The sequence below is a fragment of the Pelophylax lessonae genome (genome assembly GCF_965119305.1).
Source record: "Pelophylax lessonae genome assembly, chromosome: 11".
NCBI lineage: Eukaryota > Metazoa > Chordata > Amphibia > Anura > Ranidae > Pelophylax > Pelophylax lessonae.
This window is the reverse complement of record NC_138778.1, coordinates 129,955,284-129,979,144: the sequence shown is the minus strand read 5'-3', so window position 1 is coordinate 129,979,144 and position 23,861 is coordinate 129,955,284. Positions and strand designations below refer to the sequence as shown.

Below are 23,861 nucleotides of genomic sequence, written 5' to 3'. Positions count from 1 at the left end.
CTGACTCCGAGCGGGTGACAGGAGCCACCATGAAAGCTCCGACCTCGTGAGGAGCCTCAAACAGATCATACTGTCCAGGGACTTTGGATCCTTGTTCCATCTAGCAAGGATCTCTGCTTGCAGGAGTACTTGTGTAAAACTGAGCAAACAGGATCGCATTGAAGGCCAAAACCATCAGCCCCAGGGACCTCATGCAGGCCCGCAGGGAGGAAAAATCGTTGTCCCTGAGGAACCTGATTTCGCCCTGCCAGGTCTGAGTCCAAGACCATGCCCAGGTAACTCAGACAGACTGTAGGGGTCAGTGCCAACTTCTGGAAGTTAATGTTCCATCTGAACCGTGACGGAGTGGCACACGAGCTCGCCCTTAACAAGAGGTCGTCCAGATAACCGAGGACCGCAATCACCAAAACCTTGGTAAAGACACTGGGAGCCGAAGCTAGACCAAAGGGTAATGCCACAAACTGAAAGTGGTCCTCTGCCACTGCGAAGCGGAGATACCGCTGATGACCCTCGTAGATAGGGATGTGCAGATATGCATCCTTTAAATTGATGGAGGCCCGAAAATCCACCTGACTCAAAGACGCCACCACCGACCGGATGGATTCCATCCGGAACTTCTGCACCCGCACCAAGCGGTTCAGAGACTTGAGGTCATGAATCGGATGCACTTTGCACCTCTTTTCTGGGCACCATGAACAGGTTTGAATAGAACCCGCAAAACCTGTCCCGCTGAGGAACCGGTACAATAACTCCTTGAGCAAGAAGATCTTGCACAGCCCCCTTGAGATCCCTTAAACGATTGGGAGTCAGACGAAGATTTGATGGAAAGAACCTGTCTGCAGGGCGAGATCGAAATTCGATCTTGTACCCTGAACGAATCAGTTTGTGAACCCATTTGTCCTGAATTTGGGACAACCAGGGTTCCCGAAAGCAACGCAGACATCCCCCCCCACTACTGAAATGGGTGAGGGCGTCCCTTCAGGCGGAGGAAGACTGGGCTGCAGAACCGCACTGACCGGCTTACCAGACCAGGGCTTCTTATTACCGCCGGAGGCCTTGAAGGATTTACACCTTTGTCCTGCGCCCTTGAAGGAAGGACCCCGCCGCGTGTGGGGTGTTTTTCCCTTTGCGGCTTGGGGCAGAAGGGTACTCTCACCCCCCGTGAGACCCTTGACAATCTTATCCAAGGGATCCCCAAAAAGTATTTCCCCCAAATAAGGGATATCAGACAGTGTCTTTTTTGAGGCATGGTAAGCCGACCAGCACTTCAACCACACCATGCGGCGGAGTGCGAACCCTACCGCAGACAACCTTGCGACCAGAGGAGCATCGTCCAGGGCCACATCACACAGGTACACCATGGCTTGGGCCATTTGGTCCACTAGGTCAATAAGAGTCGGAGGGACCGACTCAGCCACCAAGTTGCGTTTAAGCACCTTAATCCATTCCGTAACTGTCTGTGAAACCAGCACGGAAGCGAACATGGGCTTGAGGAGTGAGCCCGCCATCAAATGCATGTGGCGGGAAAGTGACTCCACGCGCCTATCCATCGGGTCTTTAAACACCGGGGAGTCCTCTACGGGCACCACCGTGGATTTATTCAATCTGGAAACAATGTGGTCCCCCCTAGGTGATACCGTCCAACGATTGTTAATGGTGTCCACAAAGGGGTAGCGGCGTTGAAAATTCTTAGGCAACCCCAGCACGTGCTTAACGCGCCGCCACTGTTTGTTCACGATATCGTGAAACTCCTCGGGGCAGGGGAAAACCTGACCCGACTTCTGGGCTTTGCGGGACCCGAAGGAAACTCGCTTACCTGACTGGCAGGGCTCATCATTAATATTCAAAGTCTCCCTGACAGAGCAAATAAGGGCTTCAACTAAAGCACGTTCCCGTGCTGCAGCGGAGGACGACGACGACTCCTCCCCATCTGAGTGTGAGGACTGGGAACCCTCAGGGAGGGCATTGTCCCTGGCAACCATATCAGGCTCTGAATCAGACGACTGAGAGGGCATCGCTGTTTGTGACCATTACCTTGTGAACATTACCTTGTGACATTATAAGATCAATTTTGGACGCCAAAGTTTCAATGGCTGCAGATAAAGAAGCTAGGGAAGGTGCTCCGGATGTCCCGGAAGCACAAACCAGATCAGTGGGGAAATTGTTCTACTGGGACTCCATTTTTGACAGAATTAGAAAAAATGGAACACTGGCCCTTTAAATTGGCGAATTTTGTGGTCCGCACTGAAATCCCGCACTGCCGCCGGAGTCCCCCTTTAGATTGCTAAATAAGCTGAAAGAGCACTGTTTCTAAGGATAAAATGCCCAAAGTATTTAGAAAAAAGCCCCCACAGTGTCAGAGAGAAAGTGAAAACGAACCGCTTCTCCTTCGCTTCTGCTACAGGAAAAGGAAGATGGCAGGAGGAAGTGACCTAAACCACTAGCGGCCGAACAGCGCCCTGAGCCACACAAGCATGGATGCCAATAGAAGTATGAAGTATATGGGGAAAAAAAATCACAGGGAAAATGGCCGCCGCCCTTAATATGCGTCTGCCCACGTCCAAGCACGTTCGCAAAAAACTGGATTTTTGACTTACCGTAAAATCCTTTTCTCTTAAGCTCATTGACAGACACAGATTCCATATCTTGATATCCGTAGGGTATTACTGCCCCCTACAGGAGTAGGACACTAGGCAGAAAAAAAGTTCTGGCTACACCTATGGGCAGTCCCAGGGGGTATACCCTCTCTCTCCCTGCTATAGGATGTCAGTTATGTAACAAAGCAGTGTCAGAGAAATCATACCAACCCAACTCAAAATAGAGGGGCGGGTACTGCGTCTGTCAATGAGCTTAAGAGAAAAGGATTTTCCGGTAAGTCAAAAATCCAGTTTTCTCTGTCGCTCATTGACAGACGCAGATTCCATATCTTGATATCCGTAGGGACGTCCCAAAGCAGTGCCATAAATGAGGGTTGGGATAACAGAAAAAACACAAATCCAGAAGACCAACACAGAGCCAACCATAAGAACCCCCGAGGAAGACCAAAGGTCCCCTCAAACAGCAGCCAGCAAAACCTTGCGGCCAAAGGAGGCATCCGCCGATGCCAGCACATCAACCTTATAAAATTTAGTAAAGGTATGAACAGACGACCAGGTAGCCGCCTTGCAAACCTGAAGCACCGACGCCTGATGGCGGAAAGCCCAGGAAGCATTAAGAGCCCGAGTAGAGTGCACCTTAGCAGGGAACGGAGGAACCCAACCCTTAATAGAATAAGCCTGCACCACCGTCTGCCTGATCCATCTGGAGATAGTTGTGGCAGACACAGGCAACCCTTTTCTAGGGCCATCCGTGATCACAAAAAGCGAATCAGACTTCCGAAAGGAGTCAGTAGTAGCCAAGTACACCCTGATTGCCCGAACCACATCCAAGGAGTGAAACGCAAACTCCCAAGGAGGACTGGGCTTAGGACAGAGGGAAGGAAACACAATATCCTCATTCAAGTGAAAACCGGAAACCACCTTAGGAAGGATGGATGGATTCGGACGAAGAACCACCTTATCCCTATGAACCACCAGATAGGGGGAACGACAGGCCAACGCAGCCAGTACCGACACCATGCGCGCAGAAGTGATAGCCAGCAAAAAGGCCACCTTCTGGGATAAGGTAAGCAGGGAAAACTCCCTAATATTTTCAAAGGGAGGTTTCTGGAGAACCGACAACACCAAATTAAGGTCCCAGGGCGGCAAGGGAGAGCGCACCAGAGGAACCAGGTGCCGCACCCCCCTGGATGAAATTCTGCACCATGGAATAAGTGGCCAGTGGCCTCTGGAAGAAAATAACCAAGGCTGAAACCTGACCCTTGATAGTGCTCAAGGCCAGCTTCTGCTCAACCCCCCATTGCAGGAAGGCCAAGATCCGAGCCACCGAGTAAGAGCGTGGAGGAACCCCGAGGGACTCACACCACACAATATAAAACTTCCACGTGCAATGATAGATCTTTCTAGAAGTTGCTTTCCTCGCTTTAAGCAGAGTAGGAATAACTGAAGCAGACAAACCCCTGTCCTTCAGCACCTGGCTCAACAGCCAAGCCGTCAAAGCCAGCGACCGTAAAGCAGGATGAAAGATCGGCCCCTATGACAGCAGAGCCGAGACGCCAACAGATCCACATCCGGGGTGCCCCAATGAAGACACAACTGGTGAAACACCTCTGGATGAAGAGACCATTCCCCTTGATCCAAGGTCTGACGGCTGAGAAAATCCGCCTGCCAATTTTCCACGCCCGGAATGTGAACCGCGGAGAGAGCCGGAACAAAACTTTCTACCCAACGAAGGATGCCGGCCACTTCCACGGCCGCCAGAACACTCTTGGTGCCCCCCCCCCCCCGGTGATTGACATAAGCCACGGCCGTGGCATTGTCCGACTGAATCCAAACTGGGCAGCCCCGAAGACGCTCGGTCCAGTGAACCAGGCAAAGCCTGATCGCTCTCAGTTCCAACACATTTATCGGCAACCTGGATTCTTCCAGGGACCAGAGCCCCTGAGCAGAAAGCCTGCCAAGAACCCCTCCCCACCCGGATAGACTGGCATCCATGGTGACAATCGTCCAATAGATCGGAAGAAATTACTTCCCCTGACTGAGCATCGGAGACCGAAGCCACCAAACCAGGGACTCCCTGGTCCGATTGTCCAGGGAATCGGGATTCCGGTTCCATTTGAGAAGAATCTCCTTTTGGAGAGTCCTTGTATGAAACTGAGTTAAAAAGGTACTGCCTCGAAAGACGCCACCATCAGTCCCAGAACCCTCATGCAGGTCCGAAGGGACGGCCAGTTGGCGGACAGTAACAGCTGAGTCGCCGACTGTATCTTCTGCAGTTTCTCCGCAGGGAGAAACACCTTGGCCAAGGACGCATCCAAAGTCAGGCCCAGATAGTCCAGCCTCCTGGAGGGAGCCAGGGATGACTTCTGCAAGTTCACAAGCCACCCGAACTCTTCCAAAGAGGTCATGGTATCTCCAAGTTTGACAACAGGGCTTGCAGAGGAGGAGGTCGTCCAGGTAGCCCAGAACCGATATGCCCCGCTGCCGCAACAGCGCCAGAACTGGGGCCAAAACCTTTGTGAAGACCCGGGGAGCAGAGGCGAGACCAAAGGGTAACGCCACAAACTGATAATGGTCCTCTAATGGTGGCGGCGGTGTGGCACACTGATCCCACTAGAAAACATGTGAGCTGATTAACTCGTTTTCACTCAACCTGCGCTGCACTTTTAGTAGTTACTCTTCCAAGCTGCTCTCTCTAAGGAATACAGAACAGCCCCCTTATTATGGAAAAAAGAAGGAAAGGTGTTCCCTCTTAGGATGACAATGTCGCACCTCCTTAGATATAGTATAATTGGGGATTGCTTTTAGGATCACCAGGTGAAAATAAAGAGAAAAGTCCTGTAAAAAAGAAAACAAATGCAGCCGCCACATTTGATTGATAGGCGGCAATAGATTACATTTTTTTTCTTGGGTTTAGATGGGCTTTTGTTTCTTTCAGTTCTAAATAGCATTGCCATATACAAAACAAAAAATCATGCTTTAGTCTTTATTTTTTTTATTTTTTTCCAGCCAACAGGTTGATTGAAAAAGGAAATGACTAATTTCTACCCTCCACACAGTCGATGTGGATAGGGAATCCTCCCTGCAGAGATAATGTTTTCTGATGGCAAGGAGACTTTCCCGCTATAACAATACACTGATCAGTGCTGCTGCTGGCTGTACCATTCTGTGCTGATCAAGCTGGTTGTACAGAGGTCTGAACGATCCGAATTTCAACCCATCTATGGCCAGCTTTACTGAATTACTCATTTAGATTGGGATATACAGTGGGTACGGAAAGTATTCAGACACCCTTAAATTTTTCACTCTGTTATATTGCAGCCATTTGCTAAAATCATTTAAGTTCATTCTTCTTCCTCATGAATGTACACACAGCTCCCCATATTGATGGAAAAACACAGAATTGTTGACATTGTTGCAGATTTATTAAAAAAGAAAAACTGAAATATCACATGGTCCTAAGTATTCAGACCCTTTGCTGTGACACTCATATTTAACTCAGGTGCTTTCCATTTCTTCTGATCATCCTCGAGATGGTTCTACACCTTCATTTGAGTCCAGCTGTGTTTGATTATACTGATTGGACTTGATTAGGAAAGCCACACACCTGTCTATATAAGACCTTCCAGATCACAATGCATGTCAGAGCAAATGAGAATCATGAGGTCAAAGGAACTGCCTGAAGAGCTCAGAGACAGAATTGTGGCAAGGCACAGATCTGGCCAAGGTTACAAAAATATTTCTGCTGCACTTAAGGTTCCTAAGAGCACAGTGGCCTCCATAATTCTCAAATGGAAGACGTTTGGGACGACCAGAACCCTTCCTAGAGCTGGCCGTCCGGCCAAACTGAGCTATCGGGGGAGAAGAGTCTTGGTGAGAGAGGTAAAGAAGAACCCAAAGATCACTGTGGCTGAGCTCCAGAGATGCAGTCAGGAGATGGGAGAAAGTTGTAGAAAGTCAACCATCACTGCAGCCCTCCACCAGTCGGGGCTTTATGGCAGAGTGGCACGACGGAAGCCTCTCCTCAGTGTAAGACACATGAAAGCCTGCATGGAGTTTGCTAAAAAAACACCTGAAGGACTCCAAGATGGTGAGAAATAAGATTCTCTGGTCTGATGAGACCAAAATAGAACTTTTTGGCCTTAATTCTAAGCGGTATGTGTGGAGAAAACCAGGCACTGCTCATCACCTGTCCAATACAGTCCCAACAGTGAAGCATGGTGGTGGCAGCATCATGCTGTGGGGGTGTTTTTCAGCTGCAGGGACAGGACGACTGGTTGCAATCGAGGGAAAGATGAATGCGGCCAAGTACAGGGATATCCTGGACAAAAACCTTCTCCAGAGTGCTCTGGACCTCAGACTGGGCCGAAGGTTTACATTCCAACAAGACAATGACCCTTAGCACACAGCTAAAATAACGAAGGAGTGGCTTCACAACAACTCCATGACTGTTCTTGAATGGCCCAGCCAGAGCCCTGACTTAAACCCAATTGAGCATCTCTGGAGAGACCTAAAAATGGCTGTCCACCAACGTTTACCATCCAACCTGACAGAACTGGAGAGGATCTGCAAGGAGGAATGGCAGAGGATCCCCAAATCCAGGTGTGAAAGACTTGTTGCATCTTTCCCAAAAAGACTCCTGGCTGTATTAGATCAAAAGGGGGCTTCTACTAAATACTGAGCAAAGGGTCTGAATACTTAGGACCATGTGATATTTCAGTTTTTCTTTTTTAATAAATCTGCAACAATGTCAACAATTCTGTTTTTTTCTGTCAGTATGGGTGTGCTATGTGTACATTCATGAGGAAGAAGAATGAACCTAAATGATTTTAGCAAATGGCTGCAATATAACAAAGAGTGAAAAATTTAAGGGGGTCTGAATACTTTCCGTACCCACTGTATGTTTTTGACTTGCATCTGTGCCTTCTTTTTGGTCAGTTGCTGGCTAGTCAGAATTGTGTTTCAGTTGGAGAAGGTGGCAGATGGGACAAGATACAGTGCAAACAAACACCTTACTTCCGTTTTTGCATGGTCAACTGGTCCCATGCTCTGCCCTCCTGGGCCTGGCGCGCTGTACTCTGCTGCTCGCCTCTCAAGTCTCCTCCTTCTCTCTCTCTCCACTGTCTCCAGTTCCACGGACAGCACCGGCCGCGGTCATAGAGGAGAGGGGGAATTACAATTACACGACTGCCATCTAGTGGCGGTAGATGTAATTTCGGTAACGCAGCCAAATGTAGCGGCAACGGCGTTACAGGGAGGGCACGAGTATTCAGTTAGATTACTCGTTCCCCTCAAAAGTAACTGCGTTAAGTAACGCCGTTTACTTAAACGCAGTTACTTCCATCACTGGTGACCACTGGATCTCAGAATCCAGCCCGTCGCCCGGCATAATTGCTTGCAGATCTCACAGTAACAATTCGGAGAAAAAAAGCTAGCTAAAAAAGGATTTATCTAAAAAAACTTGCCAGGACCAGAGATCCCAGCAAGGAACTTAGGTCCTTACTCCTGACTAGGCAGAAAAAAACTGACATCCTATAGCAGGGAGAGAGAGGGTATACCCCCTGGGACTGCCCATAGGTGTAGCCAGAACTTTTTTTCTGCCTAGTGTCCTACTCCTGTAGGGGGCAGTAATACCCTACGGATATCAAGATATGGAATATGCGTCTGTCAATGAGGGACAGAGAAATGGCTGCTGCTCTTACAGTGAGTCAGACAGGTTTGCCCTCACCCAAAATGGCGGCTAAAAAAATGGCGCCGACAGTCAGGAGCCCAGGACCCTGGCCACCGCGGGAATCCACAAGGAAGCCCCTAAGGACAAGGTAAAAACCCCACACACACCCCCACGCAGCGGTTGCCGCTAGAGTGCCCCCAGAAGGAGCTGGGACCGTCCAGACCAGCCAGGGGGGACACCAGAGACTGCAACTCTGACATCCTCATTGAGTGGGCCCACATAACCCCCCCAGATCACTGTCCCAGGGACACGGGGAGTAGCATCACTCACCATACCATGGACCGCAGGCTCCGCTCCGATACGGGTCACCTCCCACCCTGAGTGGGGGTGCCGTCAGCCAAAAGGGGACTCTGCAACACAGGGCTTTCCAGGGTTGATGCGTCCCGGCGAAGAAAATTTCTCCGCAAGCTCGTCCCCATCTGTCGGGGCACCGTCGTGGCGAGGCCTGGGCGGACCACAACCTGCGCACACTCGTTGGCCAGGCTGGGGTACCATAAGGATCTAGATTATCCAGTGTGAAGCCCAGCCCAGCCCAGCCCAGCTGTCGCTTGTAGTTCTCCAGGAGGATCCCCCTGACTAGCTAGCATTAGCGAGTGAGAAAATAAAAATTAAAACATTTTTTAAAGAAAAAATAAAAACGAAGACAGGAGTCCGAGCAGGGTATCCTAGTCTTACTCCTGAGCTAAGCAGCAAGAAACTGAATAGTAGCTCTGAGTGTCTGAGGGTAATGTCGAGAGGGACAGCCCCTAAAAGGTGTGTCTTGTTTAATCTTTATCAAGTTTTCACTACCTAGCCTGCTCCTGCATAGGGCCCCATTACCCAATAGTGAAGAACATATAGAAGGGCTGCGACAGTCAGAGGACTCAGAGAAAATAAGATTTTTGTAAGATCTTACCGTAAAATCTTTTTCTCTGAAGTACATTGACAGACGCAGCCTCATCTTCATTAGCTGAATGGGTTATGCTCCTCCCTGCAGGAGTAGTCTAGGCAGGAAAAATGTAAATGTACACGCCCACGGGGCTGTCCCCACAGGCATAACCCACACAAACTCAGCTCAGCAAACCAGTTTAGTTGCAAGCAGTGAAGAAAAAAAGCATCCCCACATCAGAGGGGTGGGTGCTGTGTCTGTCAATGGCCTTCAGAGAAAAAGATTTTACGGTAAGATCTTACAAAAAATAGAATTTTTGTAAAATCTTACAGTAAAATTCTTTTCTCAGAGTCTTCTGACAGTCGCCGCCCATTCATACAGTCTTCACGACTGGGTATTGGCCTTCTCCGCAGGAGCAAGCTAGGCAGTAATTTTGTTAATACAACAAACATTAACATATAGACACACCCACAGGGGGCCATCCCTCTGGCCTATATCCTCCAGCCAGTACCACTCCAATCCAGTTATGTAGCAAGCAGTCCATGAAAAACCGTCAACCCCAAAGACAGGGGCGGGGGGCGGCGACTGTCAGAGGACTCAAAAGAATTTTACGGTAAGATTTTACAAAAAAATCAATTTTCTCTTACGTCCTCTGACAGTCGCCGCCGATTCATACAGTCTTCACGATTGGGAGGTCCCAAAGCAGTGTAGATGTGAGGGGTGGGGAGACGCAACCTTAAAATAGGCAACGCAGCACCCAGGTCAGAGAAAAAAACTGAACTGAACCAGTGGGGTAAGTAAAGCTCAACAGGAGCTAACCCAGAAAAAAATAAAATAAAATAAACCCCATGACTAAGACGACAAAAAAAATTAAAAAAAATAAAATAGCATGTCTCTTTAAACCACTGCCGCACTCAAAACCTTGCGGTCAAAAGAAGCATCCGAGGATGCCAACACATCAAGTTTGTAAAACTTAGAAAAGTTGTACAGACGACCAGGTCGCCGCTTTGCACACCTGCGCCACCGACGCCTGGTAGCGAAAAGCCCAAGACGCACTAACCACTCTAGTGGAGTGCGCCTTAACAGGGAAGGGAGGAACCTGACCTTTAATCAAATAGGCCTGCGCAATTGTCTGTCAGATCCATTTGGAAATGGTTGCCGCAGACGCCGCTGTAGCCTTCCGAGGTCCTTCAGGAAGGACAAACAGAATCTGACTTCCGGAAAGATTCCGTGGCGGAAAGGTAAACCTTTATCGCCCGAACCACGTCCAAGGAATGAAAGGCAAATTCCTTCGGGTTTGTGCTTCACACAAAGCGAAGGCAACACAATATCCTCATTGAGGTGGAAGGCTGAAACCACCTTAGGAAGAAAAGACTGATTTGGTCGCAGGACCACTTTATCCCTATGAACAACCAGATCGGGGGAGTGGCAAGACAGAGCCGCCAACTCAGACACTCTGCGAGCAGATGTGATCGCCACTAGAAAGGCAACTTTCTGTGACAACACAGGCAGAGGAACCTCTCTGATGTTCTCAAAGGGAGGCCGTTGTAAAAGCGTACAGAACCAGATTCAGGTCCCAGGGAGGTAAGGGAGCCTTCCTCGGGGGAGCCAGGTGACGCACCCCCTGAATAAAAGGTGCGAATCAAGGAATTAAGGCGCCAAAGGGTGCGGAAAAAGAATGGCCAAGGCCGACAATTGGCCTTTGATTGTGGTCAGCGCCAGGCGATGATCCACCTTAGTCTGTAGGAAGGCCAAAACCCTTGCCACTGAAAAGGAGTGGGGGTGAAGACCTTGTGACTCGCACCAGGCAAAATATGCCCTCCAGGTGCAATGATAAATCTTCACAGAGGAAGCCTTTCTAGCTTTTAGCAAGGTAGGAATGGCAGCCGACGGGGTACCCCTGTCTCTCAAGACTTGGCTTTCAACTGCCAAGCCGTCAAAGCCAGCGACTGTAAAGCAAGATGGAATATTGGTCCCTGAGCCGCCAGGGAGGTTTGACAACCATCTGCACAATGTCCGCGTACCAAGACCGACGCGGCCAGTTTGGAGCTACCAATCACCAGTATCTGTTCCAGGGCTAACCTGCGGAGGAACCTGAACAACATTTTAATCAGAGTTAAGGCATATATCAGCCGATACCAATGCCACGGCACCACTAACGCGTCCGAGGCGTACGCCAGAGGATCGCGAGATCGAGCCACAAACCTTTCCACTTTTTGTTGAGACGGGATGCGAACAGATCCACGTCCGGAGACACAGAAGGGGAAACACCTCCGGGTGCAAGGACCATTTCCCCCTGGTCCAGGGTCTGGCGACTCAGATAGTCCGCCTACCAGTTTTCCACACCTGGAATGTGGATGGCCGAAATCGCCGGAACAAGCGATTCGGCCCAAGACAGAAACTCGGCACCTTCCCTGGCCGCCCGGGCACTCCTGGTGCCTCCCTGATTGATGTACGCCACCGCTGTGGTGTTGTCCGTCTGCACTCGTACAGGGCAGCCCTGAATCCGAGCTGACCAACGGAACAAACAGAGCTTGATTGCCTGGAGCTCCCAGACATCGGCAGGGAGAACTCCTCCCCCGACCACGTCCCCTGGGCACAAATCGTGCCCAGAAGTCCATCCCAGCCCGACAGGCTGGTATCCGTGGAGAGACCCGTCCACAATAAACAGCCGTAGCAGAGCCCACACAGGAGTCAAATCTTGGTGAACACCCTTGGAGCCGAAGCGGGACCGAAGGGCAACGCCACAAACTGGTAATGCTCCTCTGCGATTGCGAAGCAGAGATACCACTGATGACCCTTGTAAAAAGGGATGTGCTGATATGCATCTTTTAGGTCGATGGAGTCCATGAATTCCCCTGGACTCAGAGATGCCACCACCACCAATTTCTTTAGGGATGCTCAGGCTTAGGACATAAGGCAACACGATGTCTTCATTAAGATGAAAAATCGACACCACCTTAGGGAGAAAAGACAGATTAGGTCAGAGGACCACTTTATCCCTGTGGACCACGAAATAAGGCGAACAGGATAGCGCCACCAACTCAGATACTCTGCGAGCAGAAGTAATAGCCAGTAGGAAGGCAACCTCCTGTGACAAGGAAAGCAGAGAAATATCCCTAATATTCTCAATAGAAGGCTTGTGAAGAACAGAAAACCAGATTGAGATCCCACGGAGGCAACAGGGATTTCCTTGGAGGAGCCAGATGACGCACCCCCTGAATAAAAGTGCGAATCAAGCTATTAGTAGTCAACGGACGTTGGAAGTAAATGGCCAAGGCCGACACCTGACCCTTGGTGCCCAACGCCAAGTGCTGCTCAACCCCTTTTTGCAAAAAAGGTCAAAATCCTAGCAATAAAAAAACAAGCGAGGGTGCTGCTGCAGCGATTCACACCAGGAAATGTACGATTTACACGTACGATGATAGATCTTCCTAGATGTCAACTTCCTGGCCTTCTAAAAGGTAGGAATCACCGAGTCAAAAAAAAAAAAAAAAAAAAAGGCCTCTACCCCTCAACACCTTGCTTCCAACAGCCACGCAGTTAAAGCCAGCGACCATAAAGCAGGATGGGAGATCGGTCCCTGAGACCGCAGATCTCCCCGCAGAGGAAGACGCCATGGAGGATCCACGACCAGTTTTACCAGGTCTGCGTACCAAGAGCGCCGATGCCAGTCTGGTGCCAGCAGAAGGAATGCCGTCCACCGCCACCCTGCAGAGAAACCTCGGCCTGAGTTTGAGTGGAGGGAAAGCATAAAATCAGCCAATACTGGCTCCAAGGAGCCATCAGAGCATCTGTGGCATCGGCCAGAGGATCCCGAGACCTGGCCACAAACCGCTGAACCTTTCTGTTGAGGCGAGACTCAACACAGATCCACCTCCGGAGTCCCCCACTGGGCACACAGGAGGTGAAACACCTCTGGATGAAGGGACCATTCCCCTTGATCCAACACCTGATGACTGCGGAAAGAGTCGGAACATGGCTTCCGCCCAAACCAGAAGCTCGGCCACCTCCATGGCAGCCAGGACACTCTTGGTGCCCCCCTGATGATTGCTGTAAGTCACAGCCGTGACATTGTCCGACTGTAGCTGAACCAGAGAGCAGCGTAGCCAACTTGTCCAGTGGAGCAAGCAAAGCTTGATCACTCTCCGCTCCAGAATATTGATCTGCAAGGAGATCTCTGTCGCCCAAGTCCCGTGGGCACAGAGCTTCCCCAGCACTCCACCCCAGCCTGACAGGCTGGGTCCGTGGTGACCACTGTCCAAAATACTGGCAGGAAGGACTTGCCTTGGCACAGAACAGGTGACTGGATCTACCAGGATAGAGCCGACTTTGTGAGATTGCTCAAACAAATCTTCTGGTCCAATGACCGCGGATCCCTGTTCCATTTTGTCAATCTCTTTCTGCAGAGGTCTAGAGTGTGAGCAAACAGGACAGCATTGAAGGTAGATACCAGCAAGCCCAGGGCCCTCATGCAAGCCCGCAAGCAACCTAAATGCCCTTTGCAACCTCTGAAGGTTTTCCAAGGGGAGAAAGACTCCTGCCAGTGCAGAGTTGAGAGTCAGCCCCAGATAAGCGACCCGTACGGATGGCGTCAGAGCAGATTTCTTGAAATTGATCATACACCCGAATTCCTGAAGGGTCTAAACTGTAATAGAGATGTTGGTCCACAGATCCTTATGAGAGTCTGCTCGCAACAGGAGATCGTCCAGATATCCCAAAATTAGGATTCCCCACTGATGTAACGGATAGCACAGGGGTCAGGACCTTGGTTAAAAACTCCGGGAGCAGAGGTGAGACCAAAGGGTAACACCACAAATTGGAAATGCTCCTCTGCCACCACAAAGCGGAGGAATAGCCGATATCCCTCAAATATGGGGACATGGAGATACGCATCCTTGATATCGATGGGAGGCCAAAAAATCTCCCTGATTCAAGGATGTCACCACCGACCGAATGGACTCCATTCAAAACTGCTGTACCCGCACAAAGCCGTTCAGAGCATTGAGGTCCAGGATTAGACGCACCTTTCTGGGCACCGTGAACAGATTTGAATAGAAACCTTGAGAGCGTTCCTGCGGAAGGACCGGCACGGTCACTTCTTCAGCCAGGAGATCCTGCACAGCTTCCCGAAAATCTTTCAAATGCTCTGGAGACAGGTGAAAATTTGACTGAAAAAAACTGTCCCCCGGCCGGAACCAAAATTCGATTTTGTACCCGGAACAAATCAGTTTACGAACCCATTTGTCTTGAACCAAGTCCAGGGTTCCCGAAAGAAGTGCAGACGTACCCCCACACCAGAAACGGGTGAGGGCACCCCTTCAAGCTGAAGAGGACTTGTCCGCAGCACCGAACTGACTGCCCTTGGACTCGCCCCAGTGCTTCTTAACCCCTCCAGAAGCTCAAAACGGCTTACCTTTTTCTTGCGCCCGGGGTCACGAAAAATTTGTCTATGAGCAGCAAAAAAAGCACCCCTTACCTTTGGAAGATTGAGGAAGAAGAGTACTCTTCCCGCCAGTCAGACCCTTGATCAACTCATCCAGTGAGTCGCCAAACAAACGCTCTCCCAGAAAAGGGAGATCTGTTAGGGCTTTCTTGGAAACTTGGTCAGCCGACCAGTTCTTCAGCCAAATCATGCACCCTAAAGCCCCGTACACACGCACAGATTGTTGGCCAACTGATCGGCCAACTTTTGTCCAGTGTTTGTTGGTTGAAATGTGCTCTAGACTTGCACTGGACTTTTGTTGGCCAACAAAAACCAAACTTCAGAAGTGATGTCATGTTCTGGTTGACTTTCAGTGTGTTTTTTCTTCTCTGAGCATGCCCAGTCTTGCTCATCTGATTTTTGTCTGCCAAAATCTGTACTGACTGAGGAACAATCGGCCGTTCTTTGTTGGCCAACAAAAATTTTATAGCATGCACACCAGATTTTTTTCGGCCGAAAATTCGCAGTTGGTTGTCGGAAGCATCATACTAACAAGCCAACAATCGGCAGATTGGACGTTGGCCAACAATTTACAGCCAACAATCTGTGTGTGTGTACAGGGCTTAACGCAATCCCCACAGCCGAAACGCCAACATGTGAAAATGGCGGGAAAGGATTCCACCCGCCTGTCCACCGGATCCGTGAAAACCGGGGAATCTTCCACAGGCACAATAGTACATTTGTTCAACATGGAAACAGGGTGGTCCACTGTAGGTGGCACCGTCCAACGGATACTGGGTTTAAAGCGTTTTGGCACCACTAGAACGTGCTCAACACGGTGCCATTGGTTATTCACAATATCATGAACAGTCTCATGACAGGGAAAAACCTTGCCAGACTTTTGGGTCCTGCAGGAGCCAAAGGCTACCCGCGTCCCTGCTGGAGTGGGCTCATCAGTCATTTGTAAAGTTTCCCTCACTAGGACAATCAGGGCTTGCACTAAAGTGCGCTCCTGGGCTACAGCTGAAGACAGGTCCTCTTCACCATCTGACTGAGGACAGCGACCCTTTGGGTAAGGGGGCGTCCGTGGCGACCAAATCAGCCTCCGATCAGAGGACTCCACCATTGATGGAGAAGGCAGCGGCCATTTCCGGCTAGTAACCTTTTTCATGGAAAAAAAAAATCAGGCTTTCCAGAGCTGCTGAAATCGCAACCAGCAACTGCGATCCGGACTGTCTGGCAGTCACACAGAGTGGGTCTGCGGGTGAAATCACAGCCTGGGACTCCATAATTAAAGTACAAAAAAAAAAAAAAGAGTACTGTCACTTTAAGAAGCGCCGATTGCGGTTCCCGCCGTCGATTGCCGCGGTCTGCAGAGTCCCCCTATATTATACACTAACAGCAGAGTGTGTAGGGATATGCCCGCAAAGATCCCAGTACTGTACCACCTCCAGAGAGAACCCTCTTGAATGGCCTCTGCGGCATGGAGAAGAGACACAGGAAGTAATCTCGGCCTGCAGCAGGAAGAAGCATCACAGGAAAGGATCTTGGCCTGGACGTAAATGGTCATGCTGCCAGTGCAGTATATACTACACAAAAAAGGTCGCCAATACATTTTAATAGGAAGCTCAGGGAAAATGGCTGCCCCATACAAATCAATGGGGAAAATCTGCACATTGCCTACACTTAAGATGGTGGCGCCCACAGCGTGCCATGCGGCCAGGGACCCTAATATTGAAGGTCTCAAGGACCCCAATATTGAAGGCCTCAAGGATCTACAACAAGCCCCAGCAAGAGACAAGGTACTATTGCTACCCCCTCAGGACGCCAGGCGCCCCAGTTACAAAGCCCCCAGTGGGGACAGGAGACAGGGCACAAGGGCCGGGTACCCGACAGGCCAGGGGGATCTTTTAGGAGGTACAGGTCCTATTATCCCCAGGAGAGAGCCCACGTTCCCCCAAAACTGAGACCAAAGTCCCAGAAGGAAACCTAGGTCCTACTCCTTCTCTAGGCAGAAACAAACTGGTTTGCTGAGCTTGTGTGTGTTATGCCTGTGGGGACAGCCCCGCGGGCGTGTACATTAAAATTTTTCCTGCCTAGACTACTCCTGCAGGGAGGAGCATAACCCATTCAGCTAATAAAGATGAGGCTGCATCTTTCAATGGACGTTAGAGAAAAGGGGGGGGGGGGGGGGACACTAAACACACCTAGGCATAAGGCAGGCACCACTTCTGGCAGTCCATCGCACCATCTTGGAATTGGGGTGCTGCGGCCAGAAGTACGCTGCGACTCTGATCGTGACCACTGTCGTAACCAGGGCTATGCGACCTCACGGGGTGTTTCACTCGCCGGCAAGGCCCTGTCCAGTGGGGCTATGTCGCGGCCAACTTAGCATGGAGCCAATAGTTGGGTCATGCTCGCTGACCAGACTGGGAAGACCATAAGGATCTAGGATATCCAGTGCGTCGCACAGTCCAGCTGTTGACATTTGTTCTCACAGGAACAGAAAATAACAAAAAAGAAAAATTATATTTAAAAAAAGGAAAAAATGCCAGGACCGCAGATCCCAGCAAGAAGCCAGGTCCTTACTCCTGACTAGGCAGAAAAAACTGAAGTCCTATAGCAGGAAGTGGTGGTATACCCTGGGACTGCCTCAGGGGACAAATATACACACAGCAGATCAGCCAAAACGTTCCGACTACTGACAGGTTAAGTGAATAACATTGATTATCTTGTTACAATGGCATCTGAAAGTCAGTGGGATATAGTAGGCAGCAAGTAAACATGTTGTCCCTGAAGTTGCAGTGTTTAAAGCAGACAAAATGCGCATTTCAGGTTGTTGTGTATGGGGCTGCATAGCTGCAGATCGGTCAGGGTGCCCATGCCGACCCATGTCCACAGCCAAAAGTGCCTACAATGAGCACTTACACATCAGAATTGGTTCACAGATCAATGGAAGAAGGTGGCCTGGTCTGATAATTTTTTTTTTAATCATGTGGATGGCAGGCTGCATGTGCCTCACTTACCAGGGGAAGAGATGGCACTAGGGTAAATTATGGGAAGAAGAGAAGCCTAAGGTGGCAGAGTGATGCTTTGCGCATTGTTCCGCTTGGAAATCTTGGGTCCTGCTATTTATGTGGATGTTACTTGACACATACCACCTAACTCAGGGGTGTCCAAACTATGGGCCTCCAACTGTTCACTGACTACAATTCCCATGAGACATTGTAAATCTGACATTCACCGACATAACTAGGCATGATGGGAATTGTAGTTCCTGAATAGCTGGAGGGCCATAGTTTGGACATAGCTGATCCTAACTAAACACTGTTGCTGACCAAGTATACATATTCATGGAAACCATATTCCCTGATGACAGTGGCCTTTCCAGAAGTTGGTGAAGGGATTTAGATTATTTGCACTGAGGTAGGTGAATGCTCCAATCGCCATAATATCATTGATGATAATGTCATGGTTAGGTCCAAAAGAGATATGTCTATTCCCAAAACAAAGCAAGTAAGGCTCTCTTTGGATCGAGTACTGCCTCCCAGCACCATAACCTCTGTGCATTTATATGACCAACGTATTCATACAAGACACAAGCCTAGATGCTTTTATCTGGCCAACACAGCTAAAGCGATTGGCCCCAGATATCGGATTCAAACACTATCACACGTGTCAAACCACAAGGCCCACGGGCCAAATCTACCCCTCCCGGCCATTTCATGTGGGCCTCACACCCAGGGCTTTTTTTCAGCCGGAATGTGGCAGAACCTTCGGTTCTTGCCCTACTGCTCACCACTGTCACTTGTAAACACAGAAGGCTTCTATGTTTACAAAAACAGCTTTACTCTCAGCGGCTCCCACAGATCCCTGCCTGCACTCATGGTGGGTACAAGGTAAATGCAGGTGCACTGCGGGATGGAGCATCACGCGATAAGCTGCACTGTGATATAAATCTGTGCTCGGATGCACAGATGCTAACCAATGATTTCCCCCCTACAGATGAGAGAGAAAGGCAAAGCAGCCTACACTGCTGGAAGGTGCTAGAGCTTGGCTGGGTAGGTGAGAGGAGAGGCCACTTTTTTTTTGGGGGGGGGGGGGGGGTGAGGGAGAGGAGGCTTGCTGAAGATGTGAAGATGTATGTAAAAGTTGGAGTCTTTAAAGATCATATACCGTAACTCCAAAACATGGAGGGAGATATTGCCTGGCAAGCTATGGTTTCAAATGGAACTCTACAAGGAGCCTTAAGTGTTACTAAACCCAGGACCCTGCATTCCCTGCTCTCCTACAGTACACAGAACATGAAAATGCAATTATTTTAGCACATATAAACTGATAAATACCTTTTCTCATTAGCAAAATACCTTTTCTGATTAGCAGTATATAGCAATCTTATGACTTCAATCAGTGTCTGGTTAAAGCTTGCGGGAGGAGTTTTCATTCTCCTTTGACTGTCCCTATGAGGCTTCAGGACCTGTGACCCTCTATCTGAACAGTGCTGATTGGCCCGGTGCTGATCACTTGCACCCTCCCCCAGAAAAAAAAAAAACTCTAGCAATACACACCAAACGTGGCATGTGTACTCTCTGGAGATGGATTGGGGGGGCAGTGGAAGAAGCGGAGGATCAGAGAAGACAGGATCTAACAGCATTTTTACACAAGCATGCTTTACTGCACATACACAGACTGATTTTACTGTTGTGGGTTTAGTAACACTTACATTTTTGGACTGATTGGACTAACTGAAATTTTACAAATACAATTTTTACAATGTAATTCTCAAATTTACACAATGACATCTATTGAATTATTAAAGCGGAGTTCCAGTGTTCCGTGAAAAAACCCTACCCGTGAAAATTCCCTACCCTCGTCACTTTCTGTGCACCTACGTCATTGAACAGGTGAGCAGCTTACCACTGCGCATGTTTACAGCTCCGGAGGGTAGGGAATTTTCACGGGGTAGTGTTTTTTAACGTTACACCGCATCAGCTTTTGCCGCGGGTACATTAAATCATCACCGCTGCAACATTAAATCATCTCCGCTCCAACCCCTGTGACTTCCCTGATCTCGGCTCCAAAATATAAAAGCGGCAGCGGGTCTATGAAAATATAACTCATGGAGCCGAGATCTCCATGATTTATATTTTCATAGACCCGCTGTCGCTTTTATATTTTGGAGCCGAGATCAGGGAAGTCACAGGGGTTTGAGCGGAGATGATTTAATGTTGCAGCAGAGATGATTTAATGTACCCGCGGCAACAGCGGACGCGGTGTAACCTTACAAATCACAGCCCCATGAAAATTCCCTACCCTCTGGAGCTGTGAGCATGCGCAGTGGGAAGCTGCTCAGCTGCTCGATGATGCATGTGCACAGGAAGTGACGAGGGTAGGGAATTTTCACGAGGTAGGGTTTTTTAATGTTACACTGGCCTCAAAAACAACTTTTCACCATCCGCTTGCTTTTTTTTTTTACCTGAAAAAGAATTGGATAATTTAACTTTTTTTATTTACTTACCTTGTTTTTAAAGAAAATGTACTTCCCTTCCTTCCTCTTCCTCCCTCTGCAGCCGCGGCATGCGCTGTCTCTTCCTGCTTGCATTGACTCCTGGGAGATGAGCGTCATCGCTCCCAGGAGTCAATGCGCCTGCACCAGCCCTGCTCGTCACTTCCGGTGAAAGAGTGTCATTCCCTGCTAAACAGCTTCTGGGCATGCCCAGAATCTGTGCATGGATGATACGACTGCACCGGAAGTGACTAGCAGGGCCGGTGGAGGGCATTCTGGGACTCCGACGTCACCAAAGAAGACACCGAAGAGGACGCTCCGGGTTCAGCTGCCCACACCTGAGATGGCAGCGATGGACAAGACATTTTCAAGGTAAGTATTTCTTCTAAAAGTGAAACAGGGGACAGTTCAGAGGCTATCATTGCTGAAATGCACTAGCCCTGACTGTCCTGGGGGTATTTTTATCTAAAAAATGTTTTTCAGGGTGGAACTCCGCTTTAAGAAAACTGTACTAACCACATTACCAAAAAAAATAAAAAAATACCCTTGTAGCTTTTTCTTACCACTCTGGCTGTCTGTTGAATAGAGCACTGGATGGGTGAATATAGACCACTTGCTGGTCTATGAGAGTCCTATAGCCTTCCTGAGGGTCCTTCTTGGCTGCATTTCTGAAGAAACCACTGCATATAGCTTTTTGTACTCTTACTGTTGCTTTACCACAGGACACGACATCCAGTTTATGTCTGTAAAATGATATCAACATAAAATCAATGCAATTATATCAGCAGCTGAATTCTAGAGAAATCACAACAGATGAAGGAAGTTTAGATTACACTATACATTATGGGTAAGAGCAACAGTTTTCAAAGATCAGAATAAGATTTTTGTACGATTTTACCGTAAAATCTTTTTTCTGACGCAGCCTCATCTTTATTATGCTGCCACCTGCAGTAGTCAATAGGTAGCACGTTAGTACAAAATTTTAACATATACACGCCCACAGGGCTGTCCCTACAGACATAACCCTGACAGACACAGCCCAGCACATCAGTTTAATTGTAGGCAGTGAAAAAGAAAAAAAACATCCCCAATTCAATGGGGTGGGTGCTGCGTCTGTCAATGGACATCAGAGAAAAAGATTTAAGGGTAAGATCTTACAAAAGTATTATTTTCTCTATCGTCCATTGACAGACGCAGCCTCATCTTAATGAGCTGTGTGGGACATCCCAAAGCAGTATAGGCTTGAGGGGTGGGAAAAACACAACCAGAAAGCAACGTAAACTCCAAAAGGTTAAACCTAGCCAACTGGGTAACAGGAAGCTCAACCAAAACAACATGAGCGGTCCCAGGTAAAAGTCCCCTAAGAGAATAAGAAAAACAACAAACATTCTCTATGAAACAGCAGCCTGCAAAACCTTGCGGCCAAAAGAGGCATCCAAAGAAGCCAACAAATCCACCTTATAAAATTTGGTAAAGGTGTGCATAGACAACCAAGTCGCTGCCTTACAAACTTGTATGACTGAGGCCTGATGGCGAAAAGCCCAAGAGGCACTCAGCGCTCTAGTAGAAAGAGCCTTCACAGGGAAAAGAGGAAAATTACCCTTGAGTGAATAAGACTGAACAACTGTCTGCCTGATCCATCTAGAAATGGTCGCAGCCAAACCTTTGGGAGGACCGTCCAGAAGGACAAAGAGTTTGACTCCCTAAAGGACTCCATGACCGTCAGATAAACTCTAATTGCCCGAACCACATCCAGAGAGTGTAAGGCAACTTTCTTGGGATGCTTGGGCTTAGGACATAATGAAAGCAACACACATGGGGATGTTTGCATTAAGGTGAAAATCTGACACCACCTTAGGGAGAAAAGACGGATTAGGTCAGAGGACCACTTTATCCCTGTGAACCACCAAATAAGGCAAACAGGACAGCGCCACCAACTCCGAGACTCTGCAAGCAGAAGTAATAGCCACTAGGAATGCAACCTTCTGTGACAAAGAAAGCAGAGAAATCTCCCTAATATTCTCAAAAGGAGGCTTTTGAAGAACAGAAAACCAGATTGAGATCCCACGGTGGCAATGGGGATCTCCTTGGGGGAGCCAGATGACGCACACCTTGAATAAAAGTACGAATTAAGGCATTCGAAACCCAACGCCAACCGCTGCCCAACTCCTTTTTGTAAAAAAGCCAAAACCCCCATCTACAGAAAATAAGTGAGGGTGCAGCTGCACTGCAGCGATTTCACACCATGAAATGTACTATTTCCACATGCGATGATAGATCTTCCTGGAAGTCGACTTCCTAGCCTTCGAAAGGGTAGGAAATCGCCGAGCCAGAGAGACCTCTATCCCTCAACACTTTGCTTTCAACAGCCAAGGCGTTAAAGCCAGCGGTCATAAACCAGGGTGGAAGATTGGTCCTTGAGACAGTAGATCTTCCCGCAGAGGAAGTCTCTATGGAGGGTCTATGACCATTTTTACCAGGTCTGCATACCAAGACCGCCGAGGCCAGTCTGGTGCGACCGGAATGCCTTCCATCGCCACTCAGCGAAGAAACCTCAGCAGGAGTATGAGCAGAGGGAAGGTATAGACCAGGCGATACTGGCTCCAAGGAGCCACCAGAGCATCTGTGGCATCAGCCAGAGGATTCAGAGACCTGGCCACAAACCGCTGAACTTTCCTGTTGAGGCGAGACACAAAACAGATCCCCCTCCGGAGTCCCCCATCTGGCACACGGGAGAGGAAACGCCCCCGGATGAAGGGACCATTCCTCTTGATCCAACACCTGACGACTCAGGTAATTCTCTACACCTGGAATTTGCCAGGACCAGAATTCGATCTTGTACCTGGAACAAATAAGTTTGCAAACCCAATCATCCTGAATGAAGGGAGTCTAGGGTTCCTGGAAGAAGCGCAGATGTCTCCCCCACCCCTGAGCCAGGTGAGGGTGCCCCTTCAGGATTTAGAGGACTTTTCAGCAGCACTGGACTGACCGGCCTTGGGCTTGCCCCAATGCTTTTTAGACCCTCCAGAAGCTCTAAACAGCTTACCTTTTCCTTGCGCCCCGGGGGCACGAAAAAAAAAGGTTGTGATAAGAAAAAGAGGGACCCTGCTTAGTATGGAGAGTCTTACCCTTGGAGGATTGAGGAAAAAGAGTACTCTTCCCGCCAGTCAAGCCCTTGATCAACTCATCCAATGAGTCGCCAAACGCTCTCCCAGAAAAGGGAGATCAGCTAGGGCTTTCTTAGAAGCTTGGTCAGCCGACCAGCTCTTCAGCCAAACCATGCGTCTCAAGGAAATGCCCATGGCCGAAACCCTGGCCACCAGGGGAGCCGCATCCATAGACGCATCCCACAGGAACACCAGAGCCTGGATCACCTTGTCCAACAGTTCCAGCTGTTCAGGTGGAACTGTCTCGGGGTCCAAAGACTCCTGCAAACCCCTAATCCTTTCCGTCACCGTCTGTAAGACTAAAACAGACACAAAAACTGGTTTCAAAATGGAACCAGCCAACACGTGGAGAGTGTGGGAAAGGGATTCCGCCTGCCTGTCCACCAGATCCGTAAAGACTGGGGAATCTTCCACAGGCAGATTTGTTTAATTTGAAGACAGGATGGTCCACTTATCCCTGCATATCCAGACGTGGCTAGGAGCATCTTATTACTACACAGGATTTAATTACAAGTCTTTCCGGTGAGTGGGGACACCTCAGGGGAGCACACCCCAAGCACGTTTGGA

At 49.1% G+C, this 23,861-nt stretch overlaps 1 protein-coding gene across 1 annotated transcript in view; it reads right to left on the bottom strand.

The window, feature by feature from the left end:
* Positions 1-23,861, bottom strand: part of DHX8 (DEAH-box helicase 8) — a 182,970-nt gene that overhangs the window by 9,810 nt on the left and 149,299 nt on the right. Inside the window, exon 22 of the mRNA XM_082271508.1 lies at positions 20,691-20,870. Within this exon, the coding sequence (XP_082127634.1) occupies positions 20,691-20,870 (180 nt within the window). The remainder of the gene's footprint in view (positions 1-20,690; positions 20,871-23,861) is intronic.